Source organism: Centroberyx affinis, unplaced genomic scaffold (genome assembly GCF_046629955.1).
Source record: "Centroberyx affinis isolate AG114_WGS23_722 - 3 ecotype Tasmania unplaced genomic scaffold, CSIRO-AGI_Caff_v1 ptg000678l_1, whole genome shotgun sequence".
In the NCBI taxonomy this organism is placed as follows: domain Eukaryota; kingdom Metazoa; phylum Chordata; class Actinopteri; order Beryciformes; family Berycidae; genus Centroberyx; species Centroberyx affinis.
This window is the reverse complement of record NW_027279299.1, coordinates 345,804-365,767: the sequence shown is the minus strand read 5'-3', so window position 1 is coordinate 365,767 and position 19,964 is coordinate 345,804. Positions and strand designations below refer to the sequence as shown.

The window sequence follows — 19,964 nt, the reverse complement described above, 5'->3', positions numbered from 1 at the left end:
TTTTTTTCTGAAGAAAAAGAAAGAAGAAAAAATGTGTTTAATCAGAATTTATTAAATGTGTCTTTCCTGTGTGCTTTTGGTGTTTTTCTCTTACTGTAATTTACACTCTCGTCTGCCTAATAAATTGCTACATATCTACCAGCCTCTAAATAGAAATCTCAGTGCCATTGTGCCACAGCTTTTTGCCATGGCCACTTTATTACAAAACCTGCTTTACTCTGATTAAATGATACTGTTGGAGTGGGAATTGCAATTAGCGATAGAATAAAAGGGTCCTTGAAAGAACTAGCTATTGAACTAGCCATTAGGCTACTCTTCATAGTTGAAATAGTGAAAAGGGCTATACCACTACCAAAATCAAGGTACTTTTCCCAGATACATTTTTATAATTATAGTGATTAAATGTAAGTGTGCTGGCTGGCTTCCCAATATACTGTATCCATTTTAGAATGTGGAAAGAATGGCTGTGTGAGGAGTGATGGATTTATTGTTCGAGATACATGTAGATGGGAATGGGCTTTCTGTTAGGCTGTTTTTGTTCCCATGCGGTTGGCAAGTCAGTATTGTTCTTGAATTACAATAGCTTGGTGCTTACCATGTTGCTCATAGAACTGTTTGTGTGTGTGTGTGTGTGTGGTTGTGCATGTGTTGAATGACAGCAGCATTCAGCTGGAGACATTATGATTCGAAACATCCAGCTGAGGCATGCAGGGAAATACACCTGTGCTGTGCAAACCAAGGTGGACAGCATTTCCATTGCTGCTGACTTGGTTGTCAGAGGTAAGCCATGACAGTCCGTACCTATTGTACCTCCGTTTTGACTACTAATGGATATGCTGCATGAACACGCTCATCTTTAAAACTGTAATTTAAAGGCCATCGGGTGATGTGGTAATTGGAAAAGTGATTTATATACGATATTCCATGCTATAAGGGACACAGTATTTCAGCTACCTGTATTTAAGATTACAAAACAGTTGATTCATTTATCAGTCATCTACTGCTGAAGGAGGTAGGAGGATTTGTTGGGGATCCATGTTTAGTTCGAGTGTGAGTGGTTGTGCCTTGCTGATGAAGACATGAAGGGATCACATGAAAAGATGGGCAGATAGAGATGTTTCCCTCTTTGAGATAAAAAAAAAACCCCACTGTCTAATTAGACTGAATATTTCCCCAAGGTTTCCCATCGAACCGACTTCACTACAGTCGCCACAGTTGCTAAGAACACGACTCCCCATCCCCCCCGATTTACATTTCCTTACTCCCCCCACCCCCCCCCCTTTCCCTTCTCTCCATCTGTCTCTCTATCTCTCTCTCTCTCCCCTTGCCTGCCTTGGCTATGCCATCTATCAGGTCCCCCGGGGCCCCCCACCAGCATCCATGTAGAAGAAATCACCGATACCACAGCCTCTCTGTCCTGGAGGCCTGGTCCTGATAATCACAGTCCAATTACGGCATACACCATCCAGGCCCGGACACCGTTTTCCCTCGGGTGGCAGGCTGTCACCACAGGTAAGCTCTCTCCAACCAGCCGTGGCCTCCTCCAATCACATGGAGGAGGCCGCTGTTCATTCCCCCTCGCCTGTGAGAATATTGGAGATGTAATTTTTACCCCGGCGCCAAATGGCACGCAATTGTACCGTGACCATTGACCGCCGTTTTATCGGACTCTGGGGAAAGATCCTGAAACATGGATCTCATCCCGATGATGAACCTTGTTGCCAAAGCTGTAATTTGATAGTGTAGTTAAGTGATAGTACCGGTGGAGAGTGAGTGTAATTTTTCCCTACATCCTCTTTAATGGGGCACTGAGTGTTCACGCATGGTTGGCGTAATGTGCATTATCCCACACTGTATACCTTGTTCCATTGATATTTTTGTGAATTAGGGATACTTTTATGTTTTACTGGTGTCATTGATTTACCACGTCAGGATCATATCCTTGATACACATTTACCTCATGACCTTGCAGGTAAATGGAGCTCCTCCATAGATCGACTTTTGGCCGAATAAGTCAGTCCTATTAACTGTTATGTGACGAGTAGAAAGGTAGCAGTTTCACCTCTATTGGTTCAATATTTTGTGCATTACGGTGCTTTTAAGATGATGCCAAGCTACCATTCAGTAAACAGACACCGTGTGTGTTAGTGTGCTTTGTAGAGAGCTAAATAAATGCTGTTGCACAATGTTACATTGATCGAAGAGTTCCCGTGCAAAACTGTCAGCGTATCCCTTTAAGGTGCGATTGTTTTGTCTTTGGAGTTCGTGTGTGCATCGTGTGTCCTTGTGAGGGATTACACCTGTCCTGTGTACCTGTGGTGGAGTCTCACCAGGCCTGTCAGCCTGGAGGACAGGACGACTGTTGATGCTAAGTTGACACACACACACACACATACACACACAGACACACAAAGTGGGGTGATACTGAAGAGGGCGCGGTGTGTTTTATGCCAGTTCCTGAGGTGGTGGGGGGCCGCCGGCTGACAGCTACAGTAATAGACCTGAGCCCTTGGGTGGAGTACGAGTTTCGCGTCCTGGCAAGCAACACCATCGGGACGGGCGAGCCCAGCAAGCCGTCCAAACAAGCAAGGACAAAGGAGACCTGTACGTACCGCATGAACAGAAAAAAAAAACTTTCCCAGTGTCCCTTTCAAACAAGTATGTCTGTTTTTTTTTCACTGAGAATTACATCATTTTCATCATTTAATGGGTTTTACAGCTGCACCAAACAAAATTTCTAATTAAGACCCCATAGATTCACCCTATTTGCCCAAATAAAATGTGGGTGTGAGGTATGGACACTTCTCCACCCACAAGAAATTATGAATTGCTCTTAAAGGGAATGTTCAGCGATTTTATAAGCCTACCCTATTAATATCCTATTAGTATCCTTTGGTATAAAGCTGTTGCCTAGTGCAGCTTTAAAGGAATAGTTCACCCAAAAGTGAAAATGTTATCATTATCTACTCATCCTCATGTCAAAAACTGAAGTGAAGTGAAACAACTGAACTGCACTGAAATAATGACAAAATCTTCATTTTTTTTGGGGTGAACTATTCACTTTACGTCTGTCATGATGTCACGGTGCAAAACTATGCAGGCACCAAAATTTTCAGTAGAGTGCCACTGCGTTATCAAAAGTGATTGAGGCGTTGTGTGAAGTCAACAGGGCTAAGCTGATCCGTCTTCCTCCCCCAGCTCCGAAGGTCACACCAGCCAATGTGAGCGGAGGCGGCGGCAGTCGCTCCGAATTAGTCATCACATGGGAGGTAAGCAAGCTGGCACAGGACCCCCTCACCCATGGAGGAGGGAACCAGACGTCATTATTCTCTGCAGATGTGGTCCCTTGTTTCATTAATAACCGCTGAACGGCTTAATGTATGGCATTTCATTTTTAAGAACAGAGAGGCAATAACTGCTTCTGTCACCCTGGGGGAGAGAAAAATGCCTTTGAGGTTTCAATAAGATAATTAAACAGAATGGTTCCTTCGAAGTCCCGAGCAACTTTTTTCAAAGATTGTTTTCCAATCTCTTTTTTTTTTTCTTCCTCCCTTCCCTCTCTCCATTCTTTCCTTCCTTCCTTCTTTCTTTTTTTTTTCTTTCTTTCTTTCCCTCTACAAAGCGCCCGTTTATCAAGCCGGCTCCAAAAGCTTATATTTACTCTGGCTGCTTGAAATCATCAGCCCCTGCTGTGAAAGTTTTCACTGAATGAATGTTGATGGTTCAATATGCACGAGTTCAATTAAAGTCTAACTTCTGTTTAACAAAGCGCTCATTTTGCCTCGACTCTGAAGATACCTCGGGCACTTTTCCATTTGACGTAGCAGCAGAGATGGAGTATTTTAATGGCTTTAAAATGGTGCTTACACAAAAAGGAGAAATGTATGACGGGCATTTCTACTAGGATAGTTGCTTTAACCCAGAACAAAGTTCAAAGCCCAAGGTGAAAAGAAAATCAAATGCTTTTTATGACTATGTATCTTTTAGTGGCTGGGAGTGTAGAGGGTTGGTTTATAGAATGAAGTCAGCAGCTATAAATGCATGATATATGGTGTGCTATGGCTCTTAACAATAGCTGAGTTAAGGTATCGCACTGAGGGCACTGTGCTATTAGTGGATGTGCCCATTACTAGTACTAGTACATTGAGACAATAACATTTGAAAGCCTTGGTTGTCTTCTCAAACTGGGTTGCCCTTCAAGATGAATTATAAACTTCAGCCACTGTATAAGTGAGTGAGCAAGTTTTAAATTAACGCATACACAAAATCTATACACAAAATGGCATTAAAAACATACTGTATCTCTTTAAAGACTAGCTAAACCCCAAACCTAAATCTGTGTGGATCCTGACATCTAATGGTACTGAACTGGCCATCTGCTATTGGCTGGTCTTTTGTATCAGTTGATGTCACCACCTGTTGTACTCTATAGAAGGTGGCATCACCTGGTACCAAAGATCAGCCAATAGCAGATGGCCAGTGCAGTACCCTACTTTTCACCATTAGATGTCAGGCTTCACACAGATTTAGGTTTGGGGTTTAGCTACTCTTTAAAAAGAAATGTAGAGTAATTATTTTGGTCAGTAAAAACTATTCTTAGCAGGTACATTTTTGTAGTTTACCAGCCCTTAAAAACTTAATGTGGGACACCGTGTTGATCCGTTTCTCTGCAGCCTGTCCCGGAGGAGCTGCAGAACGGGCCGGGGTTCGGCTATGTGGTGGCTTTCCGGCCCCACGGCGCCACGGGCTGGATGCAGGCTGCCGTACCTTCTCCCGAGGCCTCCAGATACGTCTTCAAAAACGAGAGCATCCAGCCCTTCTCGCCGTTCCACGTGAAGGTCGGGGTTTACAACAACGAGGGGGAGGGCCCGTTTGGCGCCGTCGCCACCATCTACTCGGCAGAGGAAGGTGCGTACAACGTCATGTCACGCACGACACGTCATGGAGGTGTGTGTGTACCCGTAAACTAGATCCAAACAGGCTCTGAGCCATCGCACTCATAACTGTGATCTTGCTGCCCATGTACTTCTATCGGTATTTGCAGATGCCCCCCTCCCCCGCCGCCGCCACCCGTACTGCCCTCCCTCTGTTGGTTCGGATGAAACAAATTGTTTTGAAGCAGCTCTGATGGTCCCACTTTGAGGGGGTCATCAAAGCTCAGTATTAACTTTAAAATCATTTAAAGCCTTTGTACATTAACTCCAGAGCCTGGCCGAGCGCCCACCAGGATCCGTGCCAAGAGCCTCTCTGCGTCCGAGATTGAAGTCTCATGGAAAGCTCTGCCCTGGAACGCTAGCAAGAAAAGAGTCCTGGGCTATGAGGTGAGCTACGACGAAACGCCCGTGTTTGTGTTTGCCTCCACCCGGGCTGCGAGTGTGTGCGTGTGTGCGTGTGTGCGTGTGCGCGTAGCAACTAATGCTGTTGAATCTTGTTCTGTTCTATTATTGATGAGCGTTTCAGGCTCATGCACCTTGGGCATAGGAGATAATAGCTTGCTGCATGCGTAATGGTCCAGCCTAGTCCCATGCCTGTGGGTTTAGTTGTGTTTCTCTTGTTGCTTACCTAAGTACTGTAACCACCCTGATTAGCGTGCTGATGCAATACACCGAGGGATACAACGTTTAGCCTCTAATCCACACAACAAAGTAGTTTCAGACACTGGCTTTGTGCTCAGTTAGTTCTTGTCATTTTAATTCTGTATAATTATTGAAATTCAATATATGAACAAAGGCCCTGTTTTCATCCACGGATTGCATAAAGTGCCAGAATTATAAATTGTTGACCACTCAATGTCAACAGAGGAGCAGGGCCTGAGCAAACCGTTCCTGTGAGGAAAGACAAATTATATTTGTGCTGTCAAGCGTGCCAGCTATTTCAGCCCTGACACCCGGGCGACAAAGAAAATCTGTTATCAGTGGAAGATGATGGCTGGGGATTTTTGAGGATTCTTTTTCCTCCCCTGTTTTTTTTGCATATTTGACTTCGGCTCGTACCACATAACATAAACCGCGCCACGCTTCTGGTAGGCAGAGCTGAAGTACAGAGCACATGGTGAGCAAAGGCTACATGAGGTGACACACTGCCAAAGGTTGTTTTTGGACCAATTTACAGTGCGCTAGCGTCCGGTTTTCAGTTTTCAGTTCATCGACGGGGCATAACAGAAGGCTTTTAAAGTGTCCGTCGTGTTTCTGCATTCATGCGGTTCTGCCCTGTCGGTTTTTCAGCTGAGGTACTGGAGTAGAAGTGAAAGGGAGGACACAGCCAGCGTGCAGAGGACTGTAGGAAATCAAACGTCCACCATTATCCGCGGGGTGAAAGGCAGCACCACGTATTACATCTCAGTGAGGGCGTACAACACCGCTGGAACGGGGCCTCCCAGCTCCACTGTCAATGTCACGACCAAAAAGCCACGTAAGTATTGGATCTAATTATGACTACCGCTCGCTCTCCGCCAGCGGTCGACTTTTGTTTGATGTGAATAATGCGTTTCTCTCCCCTCAGCACCCAGCCAGCCACCGGTCAAAGTGATGTGGAACACATCAAACTCCAAGATTATATTGAACTGGGAGCAGGTCAAAGCCCTGGAGAATGAGTCAGAGGTCACCGGGTACAAAGTAAGGAGCTGCTCACATGTTTTTTTGTCAGAAAATAGTTTCTGCCATCACGGCTTCTCTTCCTGACTTTTGATTTCCGTGCGCTCCGTCCTCAGGTGCTGTACAAGAAGAACCGACACAGCCGCCCCAACGTCATGGAGACCAACACCACCTCAGTGGAGCTCTCCTTGCCCACTGATGAGGAGTACATCATCCAGATCAAACCATTCGGAGAGGGGGGGGAAGGCAGCAGTAGCAGGCAGATCACCATCCCAAGAATACCAGGTCAGTGGAGAGCAAGCTACTGCACCTCCCCCATGGGTGAACTGAATAATCCACTCCCATGCTGCTGTCTCGGCTTGCCAGAACAGATTAACTATCATCATCTCCAGAGGAACGCAGAGAGAGGGGGGGAAATAATTTGGTACATGAGACATTGTGTAATTATGGCCTCTACGTGAGACCGTAATGCGAGTGTTGCATGAAAAGTTGGGCAATTTATTTAGAATACTTGCGATGCCTCATTCCACAGCTCGAGTAATAACTCTCAAGGATTTTGGAAACAAATGCGCTCAGGCCTTGATTACTTAAAGCACGCCGGAGAGGCGGCAGATTAGAGAAATGAAATGCCAAAAAGTCTGCGTTTTTTGTTTGTTTTTTTCTCACTGTGAACACACTAACAGCCTCATTCTTTTCAATACCTTTTCAGGTCCCAACGCAATCGGCTCAGCATCCAAGGTCTCCACTCTATCAGCCCTCAGTACAATAGCACTGTCTTTCACAGCGCGGACATCTTTATGACAAACAGCTCCCAGCAGACATTGCATCTGATGTGGAGACAGCTCTACCGCGGAACGCAAACACAGCCCAGTGTGGTGTAACTAGATCCATTCATTTAGATTTTAGAGGCAGGAGGAAGACACTGGCGAAAAAAGAAAAAAAAAAAAAAAAAAAAAAAAAAAACATGCCATTGAGATGACAGGGAAAGAGCCCACTTCAGCACCCAGGCTAAGTAAAGGAGATTGACCGATGTCTTGACTCTGTTGTTACCAAAGCAGCTTTCATAAAAAAAAAAGAAATAGAAAAAACGTCTTATATGCATCTTTTTGTATGACATGTTGAGCTTTTATAGATTTTTTTGAATCAATTCGAAATTGGTCTGGGCTTTTTGTAAAAGGCAACGGTGTGAGAGGGAATTAAGTGCATGGCGAATAACACGATCAAATTTTAAAGTCTGGAGGTTAAGAATGTTATTTAACAGCGCACCTTCTGTCTTCTGAAGCAAGATAAGACTTGTAACTGTGGTTCTATGTCAACGACCAGAGTTAGAGTTTTCTTTCAAGTGAATGAACTGTTAACTGTTATCTGTTATTTTAATCGTACATTTCTGCATTTTTGTTTTTCAATATCTCAAAAAACATTGCACTTAAAGGACTGTGCAGACTTTTTGGGAGTTTGGCCCATTGCTCACCTTATCCAGTATGTGAAGAGAAGATTGGCAACAAAATTGTCCATAGCTCAAGCTAACACTTTAGCATACAGTATGTTATGTAATCGCAGGCGACTAGCATCTTCCAAAAAGTGAGAACATTAGAACTTGTAGAAGCTCTAAGGCTGGGATTTGGTAAAATAGACATGAAATTTGACAAAAAGAACTCACTTTCAATGGCAGAAGGTCTGTTTTCCCACAAGACTTCAGTGTTTTGTTGTGAGTGAGGTTAGCTAGAAAGCTAAAGTTTTTTTGTGCTGTTGATTCGTGATCGTGACCGACTTCACTAACGATGAAGATTGAGATTTTGTTTTCAGAAGTTATGAATCTACAGTCCATAGAATAAAAACCAATACCACTTTGGTTTACTAAGAGATTTATCGCCATACTTTGGATAATGCTAATCATAGAGCTATCTACCAGAGACACAGAGATGATTTTGGTGGCAATCCTCTCATCAGATATTGGGTGACCAACGGGCCAAACTCCCAAAAAGTCAGAGTAGTTCTTTAAGCCATCCATATGACAAATACTGGACTTGTCATCAGAAATAGGACCACGCCATTTAGGAGAGTATCTCCCCTGGGTTCCTCTACCTTGGCCATTGAATTGCACTGGTGACCGGACCCTTGTGGCTGTCTCATGCTCCTCATTCTTTCAGTTAGCCCTGTGTCTAGAGCTATTCTTTGCCTTCTGTGTGCCTCATCATATGTTCAAAATCCTCAGGTCCTTAAAGAGCCTTAACTTATCATATGTATATCAAAAAACATTAGAAACATAGAACTATGAAGCAGCCGCGGTGATGTTTACATGCTGCTGTGTTGATAGATACTGTACGTCGTCGGGAGCGGGGGCCGGCATCCTTTGTACGATGCTGAGGTTACTGAGGTTAGTTTGAACGGCATTTTGCTGTATCGCATGGGTTATTGGCAATATGCGAAGCCTGGTACATTTTTATGGGTGTGCATTCTTAATTAAAGACGATGCTGCTGATCTTTTCCTTTTCCCATAGTCCTCTGATGCCATGTGAGACTGCTATGGTACAGTCGTACAGTGCAGTCCGTATGTAGCTTGTAATCCAGTTAAGTGCAGGTAGTTTGTAGTACTTTGAAGGGAAGTGTACTGTCGGCTACTGGGTCTTGCTCAGAATCATGCATCAAGAAATGTGTAATATACTGTTTTGTACACTTCAAATCATTTATATAAAAGAACCTTTCTAAAGAGCTGGTTTACTTGGTTTTTATGTAATAACTCTGTTTCATACTGTAGCCAATTGTTGCTCAGCATGACTGTAATTTGTCCCCTCTCTTCTGTCCATCTGCAAACTGATTGAATGGCTTTAGGAACATGCAAGATTTAATAGGTTTGTGTATATGTGTACCATGAAATTGGAATCATGATCAGCCCATGTTTGTGCTTCTGTCTCAGTCAGGTGTTCTCCTACGCACCCTCTGAGATATACTGGGTCTACTGTCCATATACGCTCTACATGAGGGTTTTCTCTGTTGCTGTTTGTTGTTTATACTGTGTTAATAAAGTTTATTGATTTATAGAAACAATGTCAAACTCTATTGACCCATCCCTCGACGCATACCGACCGATTTTGAGAATTGACCACACAGTGATGTTTCTCCTCTGGCAAGATGTGTTCTGGCAAGGTTGGGGGGGGGGGGGTTTGTTCAAAATGTGCCTCTAGTTTATTCATCTCTTTTTTTAATTTAATCTGATTTCTGCGCCACTGTTTAAGTACACAGTAGAGAGACTGATAGGAAACATAGGCAAGAGAGAGGGGGATGACGGCATGTCGAGACCTGGACTCAAGTCTATCAATAAGAAAATCTATCCGATCTATCAATAGGAAAATCACAACAGCAAACTATATATATTTTTTAGAAAGATCAATTTTTTTTGTCCCCAATAACATCACTTAGTGGGTTCAGATGTCTAACATTCAAACAAATAAGCTCTGATATTTTATTTGGAACCAGAAAATGTGCGGCCACCCCCACACCCCCTGATCAGTTTTTCCTATCACTGTTGACACCCTTATCCCAGATAAAGGCGTCTGAATAAATGCTTCTCTCTTTTATGAATGGTTAGAGGTAAAAGTAGTGAATCTTTTGCGAGAACAGACCTACATTAACATAACTGCTGAAAACCCACAGTGTTTCCTATACTTTTAGGTTGAAGCTCCTGATATTGTCCAGATTTTGTTGCTCACAGAAAATGCACTAGGTGGCACTAAGAGCACACAGATAGTCTGAGTCAGTGTTCATGCTCATACCCACCGGTTCTATGTGACTGCAAGATGGCAACACAAAACAAAATGATTGCCCCTTTCCTCTCATTACAGCAATAATGCCTCCATTCCTTTGATATTACAAAAAAAAGACCTTTATTTCATATACTGAATGATCTGATGCGTGAACTCACCCCGTTCAGTATTGGAGTTCAAACATAATCCCTCTTCCCCATCTTTTCAAAATCAGAGACGGCTTTGTAATCATACTGAGACATTTATTTATGCATGTATGTTTTCCATTTAGACTGAATGCAAATACAGCAAATACACACCACCAAGCACTAGGGGGAATGTAGAGCAAAAGGCTGTGGAGAATTGAAGGTGGGAGGCTAAACTGGAGCAGTTCTTCACGCTCTTCACAAGACGCTCAGATCCATCATCTGCACTACGCTCGGGTTCTACGTTAACGGGGCCGATAAAATGTTTTTTTTTTGTCCCGTTACTGTAGAGGGACTGCGGTTCAAACCCGGGACTCCTTCTCACTCCGCTCCAATGTCACGGCCTTTACAAGACTGTAATTCACTTCCTGGACGGCCTCGTCTCACCTTGGACTTACGGGACAGGTCATTTCTACATCCACCTCATGGAGATTAACAGCACTTTCGGTCGAGCACAGATAACCGTGGCTCCTGCTCCCATAGCAATGACTCCAAACATAAGGCACCCGTTCATGTGACGTTTCTATTGCACCGTCGTCCTTCGGGGGTTTTACTTACTGCCTCGCCCTGCCTATCACTTGAAATGGACTTAACTCAACCACATCCTCCGCTCCTGTTATATTTGTACTGTCGATTTCTACATAATTTACAGGATAATACACAGAAGTACGGATATTTATATACAGCACAGGCCTTCCACCCTTCAACTCACCACGCTGCCTACAGTACACAGCGTCTTTCCTGATGCCCACAGCAGATAGTCGTATTTTCCAATCCTACAACAAAGATCAGGCCGTTGGATTTCTTCCCCAGCAGTAATACAGTATTTGTGCTGCTATCATTGCAAGCAAGTGCCTTTACAACAATCCAGTGTCATATGACCAGGTAAAATAAAATAGAGCAGAATAAAATGTACAAATCATTTGTTAGGGGGGGGGGGGATCTGTTGTTTCTACGGACACATCGACAGCAGGTAGACAGTTTTCAAAGTATTCCACCTTGGGATGGGGGGTTGGGGGGTTGGGAGGTGGGGGGGGGTTTAGACAACAAGGGGGACAAAGCCATGGTCACAAGTGTTGGAGAGCTCCTTTAAATATCACTAACTCTTGTGTTGGTAAGATTTGGTTATGCTTTTTTTTATACGCATGAGAGTTCACAGTTTTCTCCCTTTTAGAGGACAGATAATGAGAATGGCTGCTTATTGCAAATCTCACAAGCAGTGCGGTTTCACTGCTCCGATTAACAGTAGCACAAAGTCGACAATGATGACAGCGACACCGCGAACGTGAGCCAGGCTCCCTCAGAGGGCTTCGTATGTATGATAAGCGATGCATAGTATAGTATTAAAGGTTATCCAGAATATATTTTGAGAGCCGGCCGGGGGGGGCGGGGGGGGGTTGTCGTGGATAGAGACGGGGCTTTAACGTGTCACACTATGAATCCCGGCTTTGTCTGTGAGGGAAAGTAGAAACGGAAACGGGGAGGGGGGGGGGGGGGAGCACAGGCCTCACATTCACCACTCCTATAAATACAAATACAAACTCATACACCATAACTTAAAAAGAGTGAATCCAACAGAAAACAAAATGTACCCACGTTATCCTTATATGATTTTTTGGACAATTCAGTCACACACACACACACACACACACGGCTATCTTCCCGAAGCTTGAAAAGAGAGAAGCCAGAATCTGGAGAGACGCTTTCTGGAGCCATCCATTAACAATGAATGGAAGGCTGATTTTAAGGATTTATAGGAACACTGTTTAAGATTTTAAAACCCAAATGAACTGCATCCATATAGCCAGAAAATTCTGGCCACGCTGAAAAAAGTCCAAAAGTCAGCCTCCAATTCACTGTCAGTGCAGCAGCTTCAGATGATTTCTATTCATTACATCACGTATTCGCAACTTGGCACTCTGGTTTCTAGTTTTAGATGAGATCTCTGTCTGTTTTTGAAGATCCCCAGTCAAACACAGCACTAGATAAATTAACATGGCAAGAGATGGTAGTCGCATGTAGACCAAATTGCCCAAGATCACAGGAATCACACATGAATTCTGTTTTATGATGGAAAAAAACCCAAACAAATCAAGTAAGAAAAAGTAAAAACATATCATCACATTTCGGCAACTTATTAGATAAAATATTATTTATATTAAATTTGCTCTAAAAATCGTAAAACTGTGCCCAAAACGTGTGACCAGCATTTTTTTTTTTTTTTGAAGGAGGAGGAGGATGACACCAAAATGAAACCGTAACTGTGGAGGGGTGGAGGGGGGGGTAAAATGGGACGAGGACAGTGATGGAGACTGGGACCAAAAGCGAGAGTCCGAGCCGATCCAGTCCGCTGATGTAGCAAAAACCGCCGTCCTCAAGTCTCCTCGAGTCTCCTTTCAGTCGCCTCCTGACCCGCACAGGCTCTCAGAGGAACAGTTTCTCGGCCCCCCGCCCCCCCCCCGTCGTCTCGGCGAGTATTTTTCATTCCCTCGGGGCTATGTTTTTTTTTTCCCCTTTGAGCTGAATCATGCAGATTATAATCATCTAGTATTATACATTATCTCATAAACAAGCAAACACTGGACATAAATTAGATCCTCTATAATTGTTAAAAATGTAAAAAGCGAGTAAAGACGGCCGTCGGTTATGATGGAAGGTGTCGCGCCGGGAGGTGACGGCGAGCACCCCCCCCCACCCCCAACTCCCCACAACCCGCTCCTCGGACTCCACCCGCCTCTGCTCTCAGGTAGTATTTCATGTATGGCGGGGCAGCAACGGGGGCAGGTGGAGGCGACTGGACTGTAAGATAGGAAGCTGTTCGTTGGGGGGGGTTGGGGTATTGACTTCCTCTAGGAATACTGATCAGTGTGTGTGTGTGGTGGGGGGGTGGTGTGTGGTGGTGGTGGTGGTGGTGGGGGGGGGGGGCTCGGTCAATTGGCTTCACCTCAGGCGGAATTACATCATCGCAACTCATCATTCAAGCGAACCCCCGAGTTCAAGGGAGCCGGCGCCTGTTAAATTAAATAATACGCAATTAAAAGTTGGAGACAAATGTTAAAACAGCCGCCGCGTCTGTCTGTCTGCAGAACTGTAACGTGGGTAAATAGCTGTGATGGGGGGGGGGGCAGGGTGGGAGGCGGTGGGGGGGAGGGAGGGGGTTGGCAGGCCGGGTCGGAGGCCGGTCGGTAGTCACAGTCGGTCTGGCTAAAGGGACAGAGGAGTGGAGGTTTCCTGCCGCGTCGCTCGCACGCGGCCCGCTCTCGTGTCGGCGTGTACACAGTGGGGGGGTAGGAAGTCCTCTGATTGGGTCGGTGGCGTGCCGCGGGGCGGGGCAGGAGACGAGACGAGACGGCCGGCCGGACGGGGGGGCGTTTCTCCCGGACCCCGTCTCAGGAGCCACCGTGGCCGATCAGGACTGCGGCACAAGAAGAGAGCTAATCAGAAAACCAACTGACATGAATTCCCTCTGAGTATCAATACTAAAAAAGAAGTTCATTTTACTACACTGTAGGTATACTTCTTTAAAACTACAAATAAGAGTCTATAGGCCTACTTTTATTTTACTTTTGCTGTACTTGCACTTTAGAACAGTATACATAGGCTTGCACTACTTAGACTTGTTGAATACTTTTACACTTTTGCAGAAGGTAGAGAATAGCAATCTATACTTAGGCTTACTTGTGCTTTAAATGATACTAGTATACTTAAATAAACTTAAAAGTCTGAAGTTCAAATATACCTTAGTAGTAGTACCTAAGTCTACCTCAAGTACGCTAAAAGTATACAGATATAAGCTTAGTATACATTTTATAAAAAATAATGTGGGCCAATTTAATCCTAACAAGTGATGAAATAGTACACTTAAAAGCACACTAATAGTTTACCAAAGTTAGTACACTTCTTATACTTTAGTATACTTTAAAAAATACACTTCAAGTTTACTACTTTTGGTAAGCACTGAACAGAGTTATCTTGCAGCCTGCGGTCTTGCCAGATATGAATCTTCAACACCGAGCTCTTCATACCTCTGCTTTGCGCTGCTGCTCCTCGGTGGGAGACTCTGTTTCCCTGATAACCACCGCTTTCGTCACCAGCATGTCGGGGTGCTGCTGCTTGGCCTCCTGGATGGCCATGGCGAGGGCCTGGGGACGCACATCACCACAGGGTCATTCACTTTTCACATTAGCTGGTAGTTTCCTGCTACTGAGTTATCTATCCGCAGTGGTTTTCGTGACCAGCTGGCTTAAAAACACAGGTATTTCAATATTTTCGCTGTATTGTTCCTTACCTGATGTTGGTCCACATCATCGTCTCCCGTAATGATGATCCTTTTCTCGATTCTGGTCTCAGAGTAGCCTCCTTTCACAGTCTGGAAGACACATACAGTAAGTGACAAGCCTATATGGTAGGCAGTGTACCCAGTGACTAATGCTGAGTTTAGGTGGTGCTCTTTTCTTTGTCTGTTCAGCCATGGTTCAGCTATCACTGCTCATGCTAACTACCCAGTTCTTCTTCTTGTTTATTCCAACAAATCGGAAACATAAAATGCATCATCGGCAGAGGATTTCTCCCAGGAAAGAGCTACCAGACACCAGGTGTTTAGAGCAGCACATGTAAAAGCTTTCATGAACTGGATGTAGGTTGGATCACTGTTGTGTTCAATCGGCAACAGTGAGGAGCAATGAAAATGTTACTGATCATTACTTTAAATGTCTGTAAAATCATGGCAGAAGGTTGTGGCTGTTAATGAAAAACTTCAATACCAGCAGCTCCATTATATTGCATGTCAATTCATTTCTAAACAAATTTTTGCCTCATTTCGATTAAAAGAAAATGCCAAATGATGTCAGTCTAGTGAGTGTTATTTGATCCCCGCGGCACCTGATCCATGCTGGGGAATATCCTTGCTCCAAACTGTCATCGCCGTAATTAAACCCGGAACGTAGATGCGGAAGTGGTGGGCCGAGTCCAAACTCCGGCTATTAAACGGTAACCATGGGAACAGATAACACGTTACCTTGGTAACTTGAGTCGTGGTTGCTGAGGTGACGCTCTCGGCGGTGACGGTCAGCGGGGACACGACGGACTCTCTCCCCAGGGTGCCTGCTTTTACCTAGAGCGCAGTCATTAGAGGGCAGATACTCTGAGTGATCAACACCCCGCGCTACAACCAGCTGCACTGTTCAAACACACAGGGACACGAGGCGAAGGCACACACACACACACACACACACACACACACACACACACACACGCACAGAGGGAGCAGGCTATGCAGTGGTGCAGGGTTGAGAAAGGCTTTGAAGTGGTGGTCATGGAGTGATGAGCACACATGCACGCAAATGTTCATATTCGCAAACAAAGGGCTTTGTTTCAGGACAATTAGCCATTATCATAGCACTAAATACAATTACTCTGTGAGCATTATGCACACACACGTGGATCACAATGTGGACATGTTGTGCTGTAACATTATTGGTTGCTCCAGTTATTCAGCAGGATATGAGAGAGAAGGCAGCAACGACACATTGGCTGGACTTTCTTATTCTGCTACCAATTTGAATATCTACAGTACATGTGTGATACTTACAGGCGAGCCATTTTCTTTAAGGGCAGCAGGTGCCTCCCTCTGGCTGACAACGCCATAGTTCTGCAGGACAGAGTGAAATCATTCTGGTTTTGCTCGAGATTCATGTATATCATATTTAAAAAAAAAAAATCAAGATAACTCCCTAATATGAAAAGGATATCTGCATCAGGGAAGCGGGAAATACATGATCACACAGCACTGCTTTGGGAAGACACCAGCACATGGCAAGTATACATCAGCTGTTAGTCAAAAGGCAGCCCAGCAGAATAACATCCCATCCACTTAATGCAACAGCGCAGCAAAAAACCGAACACATCTACCGCATGTGAAAGTGGACGCACACGACAAGATCTCTTTGATATTTATGTGACTAATTAGTCACTAGTCAAATTTCGCTGGCACTTCACCAGAAATATTCTCATTTCTTGAACCTCGCTCTTGTCAAAGTCATGTAGTGTATGTCCACCCTTATGCCTGATGCGTTAAGCTTTGCATCATACAGTAGAGAGACCTTTAGTTTCATTTCAGGGCAGCACATGCGCAAACTGTACAGCAAGGGTTGCCTCCATGAGCTTCAGAAGGTTTTGCAATGAAAACAACACATAAAGCATCTGGCCACTGTTATGATTTACCCTCAACAGCTTGTGCATACTTACTAAATCCTTTATAAAGGCAATCCTAGAGCCCGACTAATTCCTTTTACTGTAATTTGGTGGCAATAGTGTCCAAATTCATCGGCCATCAGTGACATGCAGACAGCTGGCACAGAGCAACAGCCAAGCCTTTGTGCTGCTGAGGAGGAGCCGGAGAGACGTACCATGTCTCCCTCTGCTGGCGGAGTTACGTCAGTGCCGGAGACCTTTGTCTCCCCACAGTTGACGTCATCCTCCGTTTGCTGCAGATACACACATAAGAGGCGACCGGGGCTTACTCTAACATCTTTGGAAATTTGATTCAACTCGGAGCCTCGGCGCTTCAAAGCTCCCCCCCCCTCCCCCCCTCTACATCATTGCCAGAGTTCATCCGCGCCATTAGCCGAACGGCAAAATAGCCTGGCAATGATTAAACTTTAATAAGGCACCTGTGGGACAGCCTCCGCTCAAATCTTTGCCTCCGGAGATGAATGGGATTTCCACTCGCTTTCATCACCCTCATTAATTTCCTGTCAATACTTTAATCACTCCATAATGATGCTATTATGTCATTCAAGTCTGGTGAATGTGGCCATTATGTCATTGATGCCCAAAGAATATGGCACTTGCTCTAATCAAGACCCACTCCAGAGCTGCGGAAAAAATACAACGTCAAAGTTCTCCATTGGAAATTGATAAGTCTATTTCCTGCTGTCTCCAATGATATCGGGGAAAAGAATGGGTGATTGATGGGAGCGTTCCTACAATGAGAAGAGTGAGGGAAATGACCTTTAACTGTCCTATTCTCCTCACTTTCCCTTTTGTTTATATTGGGGGTTAAAAATCGGTAAAAATGTAACAGCATTAATGTATAACATAAGACAAAACTTTATTGATCCCTGTGGGGAAAGTGGGTTGCTGTATGCTGCAAAAGTAACCAGATACAGCAGTGGGGGAAAATAGAATATAAACATAAAAATAGCATATAAACAATAAAAACAATTATAAAAGAAACAAATGTGGGGTTATGTAAACATATGCAGCTAACAATTCCAAGATTACTTAACAAGTCTGTATGACTGGGAAATATCAGAAAAAGTATGGATTATTAAGATGTATGGCTTTCTTACAGTTTCCTACTTACAGGTGTTACTTGCAGTATTAAATGAAATAATACAACCTTTATGAAAAGTATCAGTATATATGCAGCATGTGACAATGAGAGGGACATGGGAAAGTGAAGGAAGCAGATATGTGAATTTACTGTTCACTTTGCTTTACCTGTGGCGACACATTCATGATGTTGGAGTGGGCCTCTGATCCGTTGGTGTGCGTCTCCACCTTGGCATCGGCCTTCCTCAGCATATGGGCCATGCTCACAGCACTGGCGTCTTTCTTTGCCACCGGGGGCTGAAGGGAAACACAACCGGTACGCTACAGTCAGACAGCATGAAACAAAACACTTCTCTACTGGACGTTCTTCATGGAGAGAGAACTGAGGATCATCACTGAAAAGATTACGGGAAGCATACATTTCAGAACAAAGCACCTGAATACTGTTAACTTGACATTGAAATACTTGTAAACTTTTTTTATTATATTGGTCTGCTTGATTACAGTAAAGCATAGCAATGATGGTGCAGCTGCAGGGGGAACTTCAAGAAACACTTGGAACGATTAACAAATCACAATGGATGAAACGAAAATGAATAAATTAACGGCTAAAACGGTTTAGAACAAAAAATACACATGAATAAAACATAAAAAGAAAAATCCAATCACGACAAGAAATGGTCCAACTTAAAAAAGGATGCAGGTAGTTATGGCCGACTCGACTCAGCCGGGGCAGGGAAAACATCCAGTGGGTGATGGTGATGAAGCGGGGGACGGACACGTGTATCGGTCTACCTCGTGGTGCGTCCGCTCCTCGGGAAGCCTCTCCTCTACGGGAGACTTGTCAGTGGAGCCCATCAGACGGGCCGAGTAGAAGCGGGAGATCTCCTCGAAGTCCTCGCGGCCCACCTCCGGCTGCTGCTGCTCCCTGTCCCCCGGCTCCGACGCGCCCCTGGAGAAGTCCTCGGCGCCGGAGTGCAGGTCCATGAGGACGGTGAAGTCCACCTCGGCCTCCAGGCTGGACGTGGAGCTGACCGTCATGCTGGAGCACTTGCGCTCGATGCCCAGGTGGGTCTCCCTCATGCAGGCCACCGTGTCCCGCTCCTGCTCCTCCTCCTCGGAGGCGGCGCCGGGCGGGGGCCTCCTGTCCCCCGGCTCCTTCTGGGGGTTGGGGGTGGGGGGGCACAGACAAAGAGGAGCGCCGCTCTGACGTCACACAACCGCGGGCGGACTGATGGCGGCCGAGACATGGAACGGGATGGGTGGTATCGTCCCGGTGTTTCAAGGTGGGATTCGGGGAGGATCCGAAATCAAAGCCATAAAGCATGCAGCATACTGTACCGTGTTTACGCAGTGACAAAATCACCTGGCATGCAATCATGTCAAAATGAATAGAAGAGATTAATGACTGTGTAGGATGGTGATGGATGAGCTGCCAATGAAGCAGAGAAGTGACACGGTTCATTCTGCATTTTGGCACAAAATGAAGTCGTGTTTGTTTTTAAAAATAACCGAAAGCATTTCAACGATGAGGTTGGCTTTTATGAGGCTCGGCTTTGATCTTTGCAAATCCCCCACTGCCCCTGACTGCTCTAGTATCTCCTGATATGTGACACCTTTTTCATATATCAGGAGAGGCAAGCACAGCCACTTAGGAGGCATGCGGTTTACCTGTGAGGGATGTAAAGAGGAAGACCGCAGCAATCTAACATAGAGTGAACAATAGAGAAGAGGAAAACAGGTGATGAGATGGGCGTGTGAAGAGTTTAAATACAAATGAACAACCTTGGCATCGGCGAACGGCTCTTCGTAGATGGCGGGAGTGGAGAGAGGCTCCTGCAGGGGGAACCAGAGGAAAGGGCAGAGCACACTGAGGTTAGCACAAGCTCAACTACAGCCACTGGACAAACAGACTACCAGAAGAGCAGACATCCTAACAGTAGAGCTTCAGTGGGGCCTGAAAATTTGAGCCCAGCCTAACCTGAACCCAAAGTATTTCAGTCCAAACCTAAACTGGGATCCTGGTGTATTTCTGCTTGGGAGCCAAAATCTGGCAAAAGCCTGAGATTGCAAATTTGCTTAGAGTG

The 19,964-nt window shown here is 45.0% G+C and overlaps 2 protein-coding genes across 2 annotated transcripts in view; one reads left to right on the top strand and one right to left on the bottom strand.

The window, feature by feature from the left end:
* Positions 1-7,438, top strand: part of LOC139643946 (contactin-4-like) — a 50,280-nt gene extending 42,842 nt beyond the window's left edge. Inside the window, exons 10-19 of the mRNA XM_071519267.1 lie at positions 660-780; positions 1,354-1,512; positions 2,455-2,604; positions 3,199-3,269; positions 4,674-4,908; positions 5,206-5,321; positions 6,225-6,411; positions 6,502-6,614; positions 6,710-6,878; positions 7,303-7,438. Of these exons, the coding sequence (XP_071375368.1) occupies positions 660-780; positions 1,354-1,512; positions 2,455-2,604; positions 3,199-3,269; positions 4,674-4,908; positions 5,206-5,321; positions 6,225-6,411; positions 6,502-6,614; positions 6,710-6,878; positions 7,303-7,394 (1,413 nt within the window). The 3' untranslated portion in view covers positions 7,395-7,438. The remainder of the gene's footprint in view (positions 1-659; positions 781-1,353; positions 1,513-2,454; positions 2,605-3,198; positions 3,270-4,673; positions 4,909-5,205; positions 5,322-6,224; positions 6,412-6,501; positions 6,615-6,709; positions 6,879-7,302) is intronic.
* Positions 7,439-10,596: 3,158 nt separating this feature from the next.
* LOC139643953 (band 4.1-like protein 1) overlaps positions 10,597-19,964 on the bottom strand; it is a 64,992-nt gene continuing 55,624 nt past the window's right edge. The window contains exons 14-21 of the mRNA XM_071519277.1: positions 19,663-19,713; positions 18,046-18,174; positions 16,950-17,027; positions 16,133-16,192; positions 15,560-15,655; positions 14,831-14,911; positions 14,568-14,684; positions 10,597-13,957 (exon numbers count right to left, since the gene is read on the bottom strand). Coding sequence (XP_071375378.1) covers positions 13,952-13,957; positions 14,568-14,684; positions 14,831-14,911; positions 15,560-15,655; positions 16,133-16,192; positions 16,950-17,027; positions 18,046-18,174; positions 19,663-19,713 — 618 coding nt within the window. The 3' untranslated portion in view covers positions 10,597-13,951. The remainder of the gene's footprint in view (positions 13,958-14,567; positions 14,685-14,830; positions 14,912-15,559; positions 15,656-16,132; positions 16,193-16,949; positions 17,028-18,045; positions 18,175-19,662; positions 19,714-19,964) is intronic.